Source organism: Medicago sativa, chromosome 8 (assembly GCF_051527215.1).
Source record: "Medicago sativa cultivar Bolivia chromosome 8, Bolivia_mono, whole genome shotgun sequence".
In the NCBI taxonomy this organism is placed as follows: Eukaryota; Viridiplantae; Streptophyta; class Magnoliopsida; order Fabales; family Fabaceae; genus Medicago; species Medicago sativa.
This window is the reverse complement of record NC_140756.1, coordinates 71,049,889-71,066,606: the sequence shown is the minus strand read 5'-3', so window position 1 is coordinate 71,066,606 and position 16,718 is coordinate 71,049,889. Positions and strand designations below refer to the sequence as shown.

Here is a 16,718-nt window from a genome sequence, read left to right as displayed (position 1 = left end):
CCAGGTTGCGCACAAACTAAGTTTTGCCTTGGCCAAAGCACATGGTGAAAAACTTCTTTTGGTTTGTATAAGGAAAAAACCATACACAGTACTCCGAGTTTAATTTACATGTACCGATAGTGTAAATCTTTTTTTAGACAGAAATCCAATCGAATCATGTAGATATTTTATAAACTAACTATAAAAGTGATATTACGATTTGATTGGATGCATGTGTAAAAAATATTTACACTGTTAATGTATAAAAGTTATAGTAACTACCTAAATGCTTGATCCTATTCTGAGAGGTAAAACTGTATTGGTGTACTCTATACGTCGTATTAGTGAAATACGGTAGTCACATTATAATAGGAATCGAATCTAAGTTTGGATAAATCTTAGATTGATAATATAAAAGTGCTTACTTCCCTAAAAAAATATATAAAAATGCTTACACCAATATGAATTAAATTAATTTTTCTATTGTGTAACTAGTTGATGACTTGATGTGGAAGTGCATATAGAATATACAAGTATAGAGGAATGCTAGGGACAGATGCTCATACACTCTCTCTTAGACACTCTCCCTATGACTGGTGCCACGTACCCCTCTGTTTCAATTACTAACCTACTAACCGGCTCAACAGGTGAAAGTACCATTTTTTTTTACAAAACATTTTTTTTTTATTCTGTACTTTTTGGCACTTCAGCGTTGTGGTGTGAAAACAACCACCGCGGTTCCAACGGCAATCGTGCTGAGCCACACATCAGTGAAGACAAGAGAGACGAAGGTGAGGGAGGAGAGTGCGGCGAGGAAGAAGCGGTTGTCGATGGAGGAGGATGACGACAGAGCTGCCGTGGAAGAAGAAGAAAACCACGCGGCAAAGACGGCGTGGAAGACGGTGACGGGGAGAATGCAAGACGACCATGTGATTAACGGAATGACCTGCACGGCCAGATTCGTTCGTTGTGCGGTAGAGTCCGATTGACCACCGTTGTAGGTCCCATCATCCCACCACGGCGGCCCAGAAAAATTGTTGCGATGCAAAGTTGGAATGCTATGATATTTTTCAAAAGAAAATTTATGGAAGCTATAAGTGTATTTTGACAGTCTTTTTTTGTTAATAATTTAAAAATTGATAATAATTGAAGATGAAAAATCTGATTTGTTGTATATGGCTGTGGTGTGAAGCAAATAAAAATGAAATTACAGTGAAGATTTACGCTGCAGTTGTATAGTCTATTTTCCATTTGCAGAGATTGGCGTGGAACCATTTGCAGGGATGACTTTTGAGATGCCAACAATAAAAAAATAACAAAAAATATTAAAAACTTTCTCTACTTTTAAAAGCCGGTAAACAATTAAAGAGATAAAAAATTGGAAACGTGGCACCATACACATAGAGAGTGTTTGTGGGAGAGTGTTTGAGCAAGTGTCCCTAGCATTGCTCTACAAGTATAATATCTCTAATATTAAACTTTAAAAACATTTAAAGGTCGCATAGTGATATTCATTGATATTGAGATTCTTTTATGTCGACTGAATTTTAGTTCGAAACATTTTGTCTTTAATCTTATCATTTAATTCCATAGTATATTTTTTGAATTTCACTGCAATGTAATTTTTTTTTTTAAGACAATGCAATCAGTTAGGCCAAACAGAAATTTGCTAAATGATTGGAAATGAGCACACTATGTGGCTCTGATGTCGTAACAACTAACTGAATGGCTCATTTTCACTCCCTCCAGTCTCCATAGTCCTCCACTGTAATGACCCGTAACAAGAAAAAACAAACAACTGCACCACAATAAAAGGTCATATGTCCTAATAAACTCTGATTCTCTCATTTCAACATTCAACTTTTATAATAATGGCATGAAACTCGTCTTCGAATTTCAACTCCCAAAAATGGAAGCAATTTCATACTCAATCCCATCTACCAAATTCCATTCACTTCACACCCACACAAAAACCACAAGGATCAAATCCTCTAACCTCGCTTTTCCTATTCGCACATCCCCAATTTCTATCAAACCTCTCTATTCTTCCAAATTCCTCATTCTCCATCATCATAAACTTCGTTGTTCCGCAAATCACACCGATCATAACCATAACCATACTCATAATCATAATCATAATAATAATTGTAATCATAACCATCATCATCATCATCATCATCATAATCATTCACATGACATCGATGATGCGAATCTCACTGGACCTCAAAAAGCGATTATCAGTTTCGCCAAAGCTACCAAATGGATTGACCTAGCGAATTTCTTGAGAGAGCATTTGCATCTATGTTGCGTATCAACTGCTTTGTTTGTTGCTGCAGCTATTTCCCCTCATACTTTGCCCAAATCACTCATCAAACCTGTCCAAAACTCGTTCATTCTGGTCGCATTTCCGTTGGTTGGGGTAAGAAACTAAACAATCTCTCACTCAATTTAGTTCTTTATTATTATGTGATTATTTATCTTTGTAGCACTTACACTTCTGATCGAAGACGTCTCTGGTGTCTGACACGTGTCTAATTGAAATAAACTTGATGCTCACTTGATGTGTATCAGGTTTCGGCATCACTTGATGCTCTAATTGAAATGAGTGGTGGAAAAGTGAGCATCCATGTGTTAATGGCAATGGCAGCTTTTGCAACTATTTTTATGGGGAACGCTTTGGAAGGAGGGTTACTACTTGCAATGTTTAATCTTGCACATATTGGTAAGTTTGTATTAATCAAACAAATACATTATGGTCGTATTTGGATAAACAACTTATTGCATGTTTAGTTCTGATGTGATAAAAATTGATATTGTAAAATTGATTTTACTTCAAAGTGAGTTGAATTTGAAGTTGTTTGCGTTTGGATACATTTACGTGAAAATGAGTTGAAGAGTAAATTTTCAGTGTAAAAACCATGTTTAAACTCAAAGCTACAAATCCTAGCTTCTAAGATAGAATCAATTCCGGAGGAAAAATCAATGCCACTCGAGAACAAACATGTCAAAATCAATTTTACACCTCCAGAATCAATTTTGACTACTCCAAACGTGGAACCTAACATAGGCTTAATTAAGTGCTCATGTGTAAGCTATTTCTATAACAAAAGATAAAATAAAGTCAAATTGTTAAGCTATAAGTTTTTTTCATATACTATCATGGACGGGAGAGTTAATGGAAATAAGTTGAAAACAACTTATGGACATGTAGATAAACTTATACCTGTAAATAAACTCTCCCAAGCAGTCTCGGGTACTTATACCTGTAGATAAACTCAAATAAGATAATCCAAACATATGCCCTAGTTTAACAAGTTAAGTGCTATGCAATGAGTTTGATTCGTTTAATTTGAATGGTTTATGCAGCTGAAGAGTATTTCACAAGTCGTTCAATGGTTGATGTTAAAGAGTTGAAGGAGAACAATCCAGAATTTGCACTTGTTCTTGATACAAAAGATAATAAACTTCCTAATACATTTGATTTCAAATACCAGAGGGTTCCTGTCCACGATATAACTGTGGGATCATATGTCCTTGTTGGTGCCGGAGAGGTAACAAGTTTTGGAATTTTAATTGCTTGGGTATAATTAATTTGCTTAAAATTCTAGAAAGTGAAAATATGATTGCTTCCTTGTGTTGGGTTTTGAGGTTTTCAAATGGCTAGGCAATTTTTTTACTACAATTGTTAGTTGGAAATCATTTCAACTTTTGATGGCTTGGATATGCTAAACCCGTGGCATTTGTGGATTGCAACTTTGCTGCATAGTAAAATCAATAATCAATAATTAAAATAAAAATTTCAAGTTTTCTATAGCAGATTATTGAAGTGTAATCGGAATGGTATTGTGATTAGTCTGTGCCTGTAGATTGTGAAGTTTTCCACGGCGGTGCCACAATTACCATTGAGCACTTGACAGGGGAAGTCAAACCTCTGGAGGCCAAAGTTGGAGATAGAGTTCCTGGCGGTGCAAGGAACATAGATGGTAGAATAATTGTGAAGGTATGTTGGCCATTTCAGCTCTTGCTGTACTATATTAAATTTCAAAATTTTAGCCTTTGTTAAAGTGGATAAGTTTATTAATGTTGGTGGTATGAGGAAGTGGAACAGAAAGAATGGCAATAATAGTATTTGGGGTTTGTGTACCATGGTGACTAATTGTGATGGATGAAACAGTTAGGAGAAGAAGGTCAAACTAGTGATGTTAATGGGTGGGAAACAAATCAAGCAATATTAATAATGTGTCAGTGGCGGCAATAATACAATTAACCTTGTTACTCTTCTGAAGCTTGGTTTTCAATATATATTATTTTAGGAGGATTACTGGAATGCTGTTGTGTAAATCGTTAGTTCTGAGGTTGCTGGTGGTGATTGAGATGAATGGAGTTGGAGTTGGTGTTGGTGTTGTTGGTGCTAATTAGTGAGAATTGCTGTATGTTTTTGCTGGAAACAGATATCTCCGTTATAAATATCTCCATTATAATTAACCAAGTTTCACATGACACTGACCAATACCTATGTTTGGAAGTTTCATTTTCATTGACAAAGATTGAAAAATAAGGTGATGAGTCAAGTTCCAAGCATGTCTAAGGATAAGTTGCTAGAGATTGTAATGCTAGGTTGCCAATTTTAGACTGTCAGCAATGTGCTGTCTTGTTTGACACTCTCAACTTGTTTCTGATAGTTAGTTTGTCTTGTTTACAGTGCAATTTTGTTGGGAACTCACAGCAAAGTACAAAATTATTTCATCACAGGTAACAAAGACATGGAAGGAATCAACTCTAAGCAAAATTGTGCAGTTGACTGAAGAAGCTCAGTTGAATAGACCTAAACTTCAAAGGTGGCTGGATGAATTTGGTGAGCGTTACAGCAAAGTTGTTGTGGTGTTATCAATTGCTATTGCTGTTCTTGGTCCACTTGTATTTAAGTGGCCATTCTTTAGTACACCAGGTACTTCTTAAATTCTTTTAATCTAGCAGTGTTGTATAATATAATTTATAAAAATTTTGAATTTGTAAACTAATCATCTGTGGGATTCTATATGTCATGTCAATTACTCCTTTCCTTTAATTATCATTTAATGGAAATGTGGAATTAAATTAGAAAGAACAGATATCAAGCTCCTTACAAGCAGAGATTTCCCTCTCCTAATACTGAATCACAAAGGAAGTGCAAGAGAAAAGAAAAAAATAATTTACATGGGAAATTCTGCAGATGCACAAAATATCTCATTGCTACCCAAAACCTCACCATTTCTCTATTCTTTCCCACCAATACTATCTTGTGTGCCTGAATCACTCCACTTATTATTTCCCCATTCATACTGCACCAGCTGTTCAGGCTGTTAACAACTTCTCTTGTCTTTTTCTCTGCTCATCTGCTGTGAGGATTGAGGACTGACCCTGCAATTCCTCTCTTATGGCTCCTTGCATACATACACAGTCCTTTCTACTCCTGCAGCCTACTTGAGCATAGCTCTTGTTTCTTCATCCTTGTATAGATTTGGGCAAGGGCCCTTGACTTCCGCAGTTCATTAATACTATACTAAAGTCATTATCACCAACTTTATATAGTGCTCACTGCGAAACCTTCATATAATTATATTTCAGCTTATTTAGTCTTTGTTGATGCAGCTTGCAGAGGTTCTATCTACAGAGCCTTAGGGCTCATGGTTGCAGCATCACCATGTGCCTTGGCTGTGGCTCCATTGGCATATGCCACAGCAATCAGCTCCTGTGCAAAAAAGGTATAAGTTAGCTATTTACCAGTATCTAATCTAAATACACTAACGTCTGAATATATTAAAACTTTAAACATTGTATACTTATTGCCGCTTTGAATTTTTGTTAGCCCTTTAGCTAGAATGAAATGGTATCCTGGTGTTTAAGTTGTGAAGTATTTGCACCATCTGTACAGTTTGTGTTTTTCATTTTGTCTTCAACATTATATTTTCAACAATCATAATCCAGCATCTTCTGAAATTCGTGCTTATATTTCTGGGTTTATCAGTTTAGTTGAGGAAAGCGGGACTTGCACAAATAGTTCTCTCTTCAAATGTAGGAAGAGAAAAGATAGAAAGGAAAAAAAAAACTTTATTTTGGTTATTTAATGAACTTTGAAGAAATGACAATAAATCATACATTTTTACATTTTCCATTCAACCACAAATGATAAGTGAAGTTTTCGCCTTTCTTTCCTCTTACCTGCATGCAAACATGTATTCTTTTTTCTCTTTCCATTTTCTTTTCCCTTTATTTCCATCATCTCTTTTTCTTTCTGCGTCCAAACAAAGCATTATTAACAGTTTTAACCAAGTGTAAACTTGGAAACTGATCAAACTTGTTATTGAAGAAAGACAAAGTAATACTATAGATACTAATACTTCATATTTTATTACACTGTTGAATATGGTGAAACGAATTATACTGATTAAAGATACGTTCCGGAATAGATCTATCAATAAGCTGAATTGAATGGTATACTTTAATTTTCTTGTCTATTTTTATTACATTGTTCAAGCCCCACTTTCTGAAGTTTAGAATTGAATGGTATACTTTGATTATCTTGTCTATTTTTATAACATTGTTCAAGCCCCACTTTCTGAAGTTTGTGTTTGTCGGTCTAAAGTTTAGTAGAAACTTATTCAAAATTTTAAACATGGGATGTTTGTTTATTTGTGGGTGTGACAGTTACCTCAACTTGCAGGGCATATTACTCAAAGGTGGACATGTTCTGGATGCACTAGCTTCATGCCATACCATTGCATTTGATAAAACAGGGACATTGACTACTGGTGGACTTGTATTCAAGGCAATTGAGCCTGTTTACGGTCATCGCATTAGAAACAAGGAATCAAACATATCTTCTTGTTGCATTCCCACCTGTGAAAAGGAAGCTCTTGCTGTTGCGGCAGCCATGGAAAAGGGCACTACCCACCCCATTGGAAGGTATCATTTTGAACAGATTATATTTGTGTTACTTTTGAACCAACCTCGTACAAGTAACAATTGTGGCTGTCATTGGCTCTTTGCATCATTCATCTATTTATTGAGGAAGAGTAGAACTGTGTTTTCTTTCTTTTGTATGTTTCTCGATTTGGTATTGGACTATTGTGGTGAACACTATATTATTGCAGTGTCTTGCTAGTATATATTTTACAAACCATTCAATTCAATCTTGAATGTTCAGTTATGCCATCTCAAATATATAAATATAGCACGAACTGCAACATGGTTATCTCTTCTAAGTCTGTACACTTTGTTTTTTTCTGTAAAATGAATTGCAGGGCTGTGGTTGAACATAGTGAAGGGAAAGACCTCCCTTCTGTCTCTGTTGAAAATTTTGAGTACTTTCCTGGTAGAGGCCTTACTGCTACTGTTAACAGCATTGAGGTACCTGACTATTGCGTGCTTGACAAAGCCAAGCATTATAGTTTACACTACCATGCATTGTCAGTATTTTGAGCTCCTATTGCATACATTTCTCTTGGAGAATCCCATTTTTTTCATGGTACACTTTTAAAGACGTGTTATCATTATTTTGCATTGTATTCTTTGTATACCGAGTCTGAAACTAATGTTAGTGCTAACTATATGTTATAATGGGACCTATGAACTATTCAGTTATAAGATAGACTTTAATGTATGCATATTTTACTCTCATATAGTGTGTGTATATGTAAATGACAAGTAGAATGACTCAAATTGGTTTTTATTTTGTTATAGTCAGGAGCTGGAGGTGCTAACCTATTGAAAGCATCACTTGGGTCTATAGATTTCATCACTTCATTTTGTCAATCTGAAGAGGAATCAAAAAAGGTCAAGGAAGCTATTAATGCATCTTCTTATGGCAGTGAATTTGTTCATGCTGCCCTTATAATTAATAAAAAGGTAGTGTGCTGTCATATACTTAGTCTCTTACGGATGCGTCTGATTCACAAAACAGTAAGTACTAAACAGAACAGTACAAGACAGGGTAGTACAACTGTACTGGAGAGAAATGATATTTTTTATGTTGGAACATGAAAAGCGTACTTTGGTAATTTTGATGGTTTGTACTCTGGATAAAAACTTGTCTCACTGTTTAGTGAAGGAGAAGAATTTATGTTTTTGTCTAGTCGCACGACCAATTTCTAAATTTAATAAGGTAAAGAAAAAGTTGTTCAGTCCAGTCCTCTGTTTTTTAGCATATCAAAAGCACCTATATTTGTTGGGGCAGGAATAATGCTCTTAGCACATTCAAAGCGCAAAGATATCTCCAGCTTTAGAAGTTGGCTTCATACCAAAGTTTTTCAACTTCTACAGCCTGTTTATTTTGAAAATTATTTTGCTCCCTTTTTCTGCCCCTCTTCCCAAACAAAACACATTAAATCTCACTAAACATGATCTGCTAACCCCGCTTAGTGGGATAAGGCTTGGTTGGTATTGTTGTTATTGTTGTTGTGAACTGGGCCGGCCTAACAGATTAAGAGGCCTAAAGCAAAAAAATTGATGTGGCCTTAAAAAATATATTTTTTTTAACAAAATGTTTATATAAAATCAATTTTGTGGAGACCAAAATTTGAATTCATGGTCAACAGTAATTGAGACCTTTTTGGTAATCAGTTAAGCTATACAAATGTTTGTAATTATCTATCATATAATATACTTATAACCAAATTAATTTTTTAGAGGCCTTTTTTTTCACCTAAAATTTTGCGACCTAAAGCCCTTGCTTGGGTTGCCTGGCCCTTAGACCGGCCCTGGTTGTGAACATCATCTCTGCTGTCATTTTTCCTTGTCAACATTTTCCTTCTGGGCCTTACTGACTAACCACTTGATGCAGGTCACGTTGATTCACCTGGAGGATAGGCCTCGTCCAGGGGTTTTTGATGTTATTCAAGAATTGCAAGATGAAGCAAAGTTCCGTGTGATGATGTTAACTGGTGATCATGAATATAGTGCAAAGAGAGTTGCAAGTGCTGTGGGTATCAGAGAGTTTCATTGCAACCTGAAGCCTGAAGATAAGTTGCGTCATGTAAAGGATATCTCAAGAGATATGGGTGAGTTTCTTGATTTGAGATTTGTCTTCATCTTTTGTCTCTGATAACATGGTCTTATATCTGTACTACATAGCATGTGTTAGAAATAATGTAAATAGGGTAGTTATGACAACTATATACATTACATACATACTTGCATATAATACTTTCGTTTTCTTATTTCTCTCAATACGGGTACTCCATAATTCATGTCATACCCGGTACTTATGGTTAAGTACCTATTATTTATTTAGTAAAAATTATTATTGTGGGTACTTTTTGGGTAAGTACGGGTTCGTACCCGTAGACTAATGAATAAATATATATTTGTCATTTATTACAAAATTATTATAAAATGAGGTTTTCCATTCCTTTTTTTAAATTCTTAATACTTTTGAGATTATATTGTACGTTATTTTCCCTTTTTTTGTTATATAAACACACTTTTCCTAATTTATTTTTAAATATCCTCTTACAATCCTAATTTTTCCAATTTTGCATAATTATTTCCTAATTCAATTTTTGTTTTGTGATGCAGTATATTATGATAGATATTACCTCGTATGTTTTTATGTTAGATGTTATACTTATATCAATTATACAAACAACTAAACAAGTCATATTTGTAGAAAAATTAATTTTTATATTATTTAAAAAAATTATGTTAACATACCCACTCTTATAGTTTTTTGAAAAATCTAGATACAGAGTTCATGCAACTTAGCTCAAAAGCATGTTTTTCGTGTTTTCTTTTTTTAAAAAAATAAAAATTGAGAAAGGGGATTTTTTTTATCAACAACGGTGACACTTATAATGGTTATCTTTCAACTGTCTCGTGTAAGATTTGAACTCCGTCCGTTGAAGTTATTAAATCAAGCTCTTGCAACTGCGCTACACCTTTTGGACTTTTTCGTGTTTTCTTTTGTAGCGACACACTATTGGTCCGTTTCAGTGTAGGTTCATGCAGGGATGCACACACACAACACACACCCAAAGTAAAACCGATATTGTTGTTCTACCTTAGTTGACTCTGTTGTCTTAATCTTGTGATGAGACTGTTTCAAATAATGCCCGAATTAAATGACGTACTTTTTACAGTTTTGTGCTCAATGCTACTGTTTTTACTTTTGTAACAGGGGGAGGCTTAATTATGGTTGGTGAAGGTATTAATGATGCTCCAGCACTTGCTGCTGCAACTGTTGGGATTGTGCTTGCTCATCGTGCTAGTGCAACTGCTATAGCTGTTGCAGATGTGCTGTTGCTTCGTGAAAATATTTCTGCAGTGCCATTCTGTATTGCCAAATCTCGGCAGACAACTTCACTGGTAAATTTTTCTTTTTTTTTTTTAAAGAAAAAAAAAATGTGGCTCTGGCATACATCTGTTGGGATACGTAATCTTTTCAGCAATTGGATGTTGTTGTCTCATATGTCAATGAACATGCAGATTAAGCAAAATGTAGCTCTGGCATTGTCTAGCATATTCTTGGCTTCCCTTCCGTCAGTTTTGGGATTTCTTCCATTGTGGATAACGGTATGACATTCAATCTGATTTAATGCTCGATCTTGTTACTATTTGTCAGGCTGTCAAGCGTGTTTTATTGTCCATTTGTCCTTGTTAACAGAATGAATGTGATCATGCTACAAAATATTTATTTTCTTTAGAAATTATGGCACCATGTAGTGAATAACTTGAACATGCTTTTCCCCTCTTCTTTTCTGTGTTTACATTCTCCCTAAACGAAATTTGAAGACATCTACAATACTACATGCCAGTTTTTCGTAAATTGAAGAATATACAAATTCTTTAAGTTGTTGTGCCCCTAATAAAGTATTATTTTTCTTTAGCTTCCTCAGTAAATATCCTCAAGCTCTGGCTGGTTGCTTCTCTCGAACCTTATTCTATGGTTATTTTTCAATTCTTGCTTGCTAATCAATATGTAACATGCATGCAGGTTCTCTTACATGAAGGCGGAACCTTGCTTGTTTGTCTCAACTCCATACGTGGTTTAAATGAACCATCCTGGTCCTGGAAGCATGATATATTACAGTTGATTGGCAAGGTTAAATCTAGACTCTCCTCTCTTAGGACAAATATAACAGGCTCAAGTAGCATTACAACCGCGAATTTGTGATGTGTGTAGTGTTGTTTCAAAGTAGAGAAATAGTGTATTGCGGTTGCAAATTACTATATTGCTTGTTAATAAGAAAATGTCAATACCCCTTGTAAATGTATAGGCATCTTTTTCGTCCCAAAGTATTGGACATTCCCTATTATTTTAAGATAGCGTCCCTTTAACCCCCGTTTTGCCTTTCAAATGGAATAATAAAATGGCAAATATCAAGGAAAGAACTTGTACGTAATTTCCCTGTTATAACAGCACGAGAAGTGGCAAACGCCTGTCGCTTTTTTTTTTTTTACAGTAGTAATTATGAAAGTTAAATGATTTCACATAAGCAATAAAACAGTAGTTTACTAAACCATGGCATCATCTTATTTAAAGTTGTCAAGGCAATGACCAAAATGGTATGAGATTTTAGTACAAAAAAGGGCTAAAGGCCCTTCCTGTGGTGTCTATTACGAAGTGGAATATGAGAAATAACAAAATACAAGGATATGATAAATAAACGGTCGTTCATAAAAATCAAAAATAAAATTAAAAACGGTCTTATACTTCCTCCGTGTTAAGTGTCACTTTAGGTTCTTACAATTATTTAAGCAATAAAATTAAATTAAATTTATTTATGAAAATACGCAAAAGAAGAAAAAAAACAAAAAGCATACAAATATGAGAGGACAAAATCAAAATCATGCTAAACATATTCTCATTATATTCTTACTCTCTCGCCTTTTTAATTTATTTTTTGTGTTAATACCTACATTTTTTTGTTATAAATTGTTTTAAATTGATTATTCAAATAATACACGTCTTAAATTGAATCGTGTGTATCAACAAAAGATAATGTTGCAACCAATTTGTCTTCACTTCCAATTGATGCTGCAACTTGAACTCAATGCTAAGACATGACTATTGCCGCGGATGATGAGTCTATTATGACTCATTTACAATTCTCAAATTAGATTGTGTTTTTACTTGTTTTTCTTCCTCTTTCTCAAAAATAGCAAGTAAAAAAGGTTGTCCAGAAAAATGGTTGTATAAATACCATTTACTCTATGAAAAAATAATTTCCATAAACATTCAATAGATCTAATTACAATTGAAGATAAAATGGCACAACTAAAATGGCCATACTTGGGGGCCAAAAGTTGATTTCAACTTTAATATTATTTTTTAGGTAAACTTCAACAATATTATTATGCCCTAAAAAAATACTATTATGATTTTCAAAAAAACATTATCAGCAACTTTTCTTTTTTATATCCTTTATTAAAATATTCATAACTGTATATTCATAACTGTATAATCAGGTATTGTGAAAAAGAAAACCGTTTGATCACTGATCAGGTTTGATGTCAAAAAAAAAAGGTGAAGTGAGGTTTGAAAAAAAGAAGGAAACAAAAAAACCTACCAAAAACGGTTTCAACTACCCAAAGCTTCATCGCAGAAAATTTCTCGATTCTAAAATCAAAACATAACCATATAAAAACTGATCAACTAATTTTCAGACTCATAAAAGTATAACCGACAAAAAAACAACTCCCAATTTTTTCAAATAACGTAACCAATTTCCTTTCATGGCTGCTGCTCCAAGAAACTACTACCTTAATTAACATTTGATTTGAACCATAATAACGATTATTATTTACATTAAAACTTGTAGTACCATTGTATCGTACATATTAAAGTAGAAGATGAATTAAACTCAAATAAGAATTTTTTTTAAGATATTCTCATTTTTTTTCATGTAATCCCTCTTGATTTTTTCCAACCAAACAAGAGAGAAATTACAGATTTGCCATTGCTAAGTAAATAAACTTCCATTTTTCCCAACTAACTCTCCTCTGTACATTGCCAAAATTATTTCCTTAACAAAAAAGAAAAAAGAAAAAAGAAAAAAAGACTTTCTCTTTTACTTCTTCTTCTTCATTTTCCGTTAATTAACAACAACTTAAAACATCCTAATTAAATTCTAATCATCCATCAACCCTGTTAATCCCAATTGGCTTAGCAGAAACATTTCTAAGCCTATCAACTCCTTGAAAACACATTCCATTTCTCTCTTCCATATAACTCCTCACTTCATTCTTTATCATCTCTTGCATAACCGCCATAAATTCACCACTCAAATTTAACGCTCCAATTCCAGCTTCTTCAGAAACTTTCGCCGCCACTGAAGCCGTTACGGCAGTTACAGCGGTTGTTGGAGGAGGACTAACCGGCACCGTCGCAGCAGCATCCACACCTGGTAGAGAAAGCGACAGCGAAGTTAAAGGACCGTCATCCTCCTCCACTGCCTCCGGCACCGTAACCTCCATCGCCTCCGGCTCCGATGTAGTTTCAACAGGCAAACGAATCGGAACAGGACGAAAAACAGTTTGAACACCAGAATCACTTAAATCAGAACCAGAAGGACTCCCCGGAGCACCGACGGAAGCAGAGCGTTTAAGAGGCTGAGGATTGAAATCACGATCATCGGAACCGATGAAAGACGAACACTTTCGTTTCAGTGTCGAATTCCAGTGGTTTTTGATAGCGTTATCGGTTCGGCCCGATAACAAACGGGCTATTGTGGCCCATTTGTTACCGAACTGAGCATGGGCTCTGATAATGATGTTATCTTCTTCAGGAGAAAAAGCACGATGCTCAACTTGAGGAGAAAGCTGATTACACCATCTCAGCCTGCAAGATTTACCACTTCTGCCAGGAATAGCACGGCTGATGAGTGACCAGTTACGAGGACCGTAACGATCAACGAGTTTTGTTAAGGATTCGTCTTCTTCGGGGCTCCATGGACCTTTGATCCGATCCATTTTGTTTGATGAAGGAGCGTTTGTGTTGTGTTGTGTTGTGTTGTGTGAAATGAATATGAATGAATGTGTGTGGGGTTGAGGGTTACTGTATTTAAGGGTGGGTGAATGAAGGGAAACGGTTTGGGAGGTTAGGTTTTTGGGGATTTTCGTATCGGTCATAGTGAGATGGATACCGCTTGTTCCTGGGAAGCGGTTGCTTTTAGGATTTTTGCGATACAGCTGTATTACTACACGCGTCCTTTCTTTGCTACACAAGTCATCACTTCTCATCTATTTTATTTTATTTTATTTTAAATAAATCAATTTTCAATTTCTTTAGGATTATTAAATAAGTAAAGATTTTTTTATCATATAATCTTTAGGATTAAATAAGTTATTAAAAAGTTTTAAGATGGTAATTTATATCGTAATTTATGTATTTTATATTAAATATGTATTTTTTTAATAATGGTTGTTGTCTGCAATAAAAAATTGTTATTTTTAGCTTTTTTTAAGGATTTTTTAGTTGTTTTAAAATGTACAATGTTATATCGTCTCAAACTATAACGACTCTTGGTATTTGATTTGGAAATTAAAGGTTCTGTAAAAAATAAAATTTCTCATATGGTTGGCTTGTCATCCTTCAACCCTTACTCTTTCTCTCCTCAATCATAGGAACATTACAACATCTTCTACATGTACTAGTTGCGGCCATCATGAAGAGACTTTTATCCACCGTGTCTGAGATTGTGAATTTTCAAAATGAATATGGTGTCATTTCGACTTCAAACATTCATATTTATTTGATTGCATGGTCCCCCATGATTGGCTCAAAGCTGGACTTTTAGGTACTCATTCCCTCACCTTCGATGTCATCATTTGGTGGGTTTGGCGTCACCGTAACATGATGTGTTTAAGCCAAGATAACTGGTCTATTCACCATCTTGTTTTTCATTTTCAAAGCATGGTAGCAACCTTCAACAACTGTCTCATCATCAACCCCAGTAGCGCGAAAGAGGACATATTTATCAAATTGAATCATAACAATCATTCTAATGTAATCCTAAATGTTGATGGAGGTTGTTTTGGCTCACCTGCTAGGGATGGTTTTGGAGGCCTCTTGCGCAATTATGTTGGGTTCGATTTGCAGGATTCTCTGGTTTCATCCAAAATACAGTTGATATTCTCCAAGCGGAGCTTTTGACAATTTATCATGGAATTTCGCAGGCAAAAGAAATGACAATACATTATCTTGGTTGTTACTCTGACTCTCTGCACTATATTAATCTTATCAAAGGCCCTCCAATGAAGTTTCATCCTTATGCAGTATTGATCCAAGACATAAAGAAGCTCATTGACCAAATCAATGTTACTATATGTCATGCTTTAAGAGAAGGGAACCAATGTGCAGACTTTTTGGCCAAGCTTGGAGCTTCCTCATATATTGATATTTTTCATCCACACTTCACTTTTCGAAGGCCTTCGAAATCTTGTAAAGATTGACTGACGCAGTTGAAACTTTTTTCTCTAGAGTGTAGTTTGTTCTTTTATTCTCTCTTTTTTTATTAGCATTGTAACAAACAAAAAAGTACAATGTTATACATGTTAGACAACATGTATATAATTTAGAGAATAAATAAAAAAGAATGATAATTGAGAAATCATCCACAATAGACTAATTTAAATGGCGAGAGATTAAATCTTTTAATAAGTATAGAGTTATTCTTGAAGTCAATATATTTCCCTCTTTTTTGTTAGGGAATATTATATATATATATATATATATATATATATATATATATATATATATATATATATAAAATATATTTTTAGAGGATATAATACAAAATTACAAAGGAATGAAAGGTAAACATGCCACAGGTTGGGCCACTAACCCAAAATGATTTTGAGAAGTGGGATATTGTGTTATTTTGTACATGACATAATACAAACATTTTGAATATTTAGTATATTTAATGGTACATTTAACGTGACTTCTTCGTCAAACCTCTTTAAACATAAGGACAATATTTTTAAATATTCATAATCAAGTTTTACTGTCAAATAGAACAACAATAATGTATAAAGATTATTTTGTGCGTAGACTCGTGATTAGGGGTGGATATAGACTAGACCGAGTTAGGTTTTACAAGGCTTGAGCCTGGCTTGCCAAAATTTTTGAAGGCCTAAACCTGGTATGCGCCCTATCATAGGCTTACTTTTTAGGCCTGAGTCTGACATTCTGAAAGTCAGATAAGGCCGGCTAGCCTGTTTAAAAGTCTATTTCATATGAACATCTTTAAATAAGCAATGTGAGCTAAGTTTAAATAGACTAACAAACTAATATATCAATTATATTAAACTCTCTTTTGATAATCAACATGAGTTTTTAAGGAATTTGACTATGTATTTATCATATTTCAATTCTAGTGTATAATAATATATTTAAATATGCAAAAAATAAATGTATACTAATAAGCTTAAATTACTGTAAAAGTTAAAAAAATTATTTTAATTCAAAGTACAAAATATAAAATAATAATAAATAATAGTATTCATATTTACTTAAATAGGCCGGCCTAATAGACCTAGGAGACTTTTTGAATGGCATGTGGCATGATCTTTTAAGCTAAATAGACTTCTAAAAAAATATAGGTCTTCTCTATTTAAGAAAAAAGTATGGCTTGGTCTGGCCTGTCGTAGGCTAGGTCGTAATCCCCTGTAGACCGGCCTGGTCTATTCCCATCCCTACTCGTGATCAAATTTCATGGATCATGAATACGAGATATCAAGTCTTTACATGTGTATAAATT

At 34.4% G+C, this 16,718-nt stretch overlaps 1 protein-coding gene and 1 pseudogene across 3 annotated transcripts; one reads left to right on the top strand and one right to left on the bottom strand.

Annotated features, from left to right (window-relative positions):
- Positions 1-1,816: 1,816 nt before the first annotated feature.
- On the top strand, positions 1,817-11,276 carry HMA1 (heavy metal atpase 1). Of its 2 annotated transcripts, none has more exons than XM_085734067.1 (13): positions 1,817-2,398; positions 2,551-2,701; positions 3,346-3,530; positions 3,833-3,979; positions 4,732-4,927; positions 5,611-5,723; positions 6,683-6,924; positions 7,263-7,368; positions 7,702-7,794; positions 8,801-9,017; positions 10,133-10,320; positions 10,441-10,527; positions 10,949-11,276. In XM_085734067.1, exons 1-13 carry the CDS (start codon positions 1,856-1,858, stop codon positions 11,126-11,128), a joined length of 2,448 nt encoding a protein of 815 aa, XP_085590193.1. In that variant the 5' UTR covers positions 1,817-1,855; the 3' UTR covers positions 11,129-11,276. The 2 variants fall into 2 exon arrangements, with proteins under 2 accessions (XP_085590193.1, XP_085590192.1); XM_085734066.1 differs by having other exon boundaries at positions 7,702-7,866.
- Positions 11,277-12,812: 1,536 nt separating this feature from the next.
- Positions 12,813-14,176, bottom strand: LOC146901103 (transcription factor MYB44 pseudogene; annotated as a pseudogene). The gene has a single exon (XR_015022178.1). The product of XR_015022178.1 is annotated as a transcription factor MYB44 pseudogene (transcript).
- Between the last annotated feature and the right edge of the window lie 2,542 nt (positions 14,177-16,718).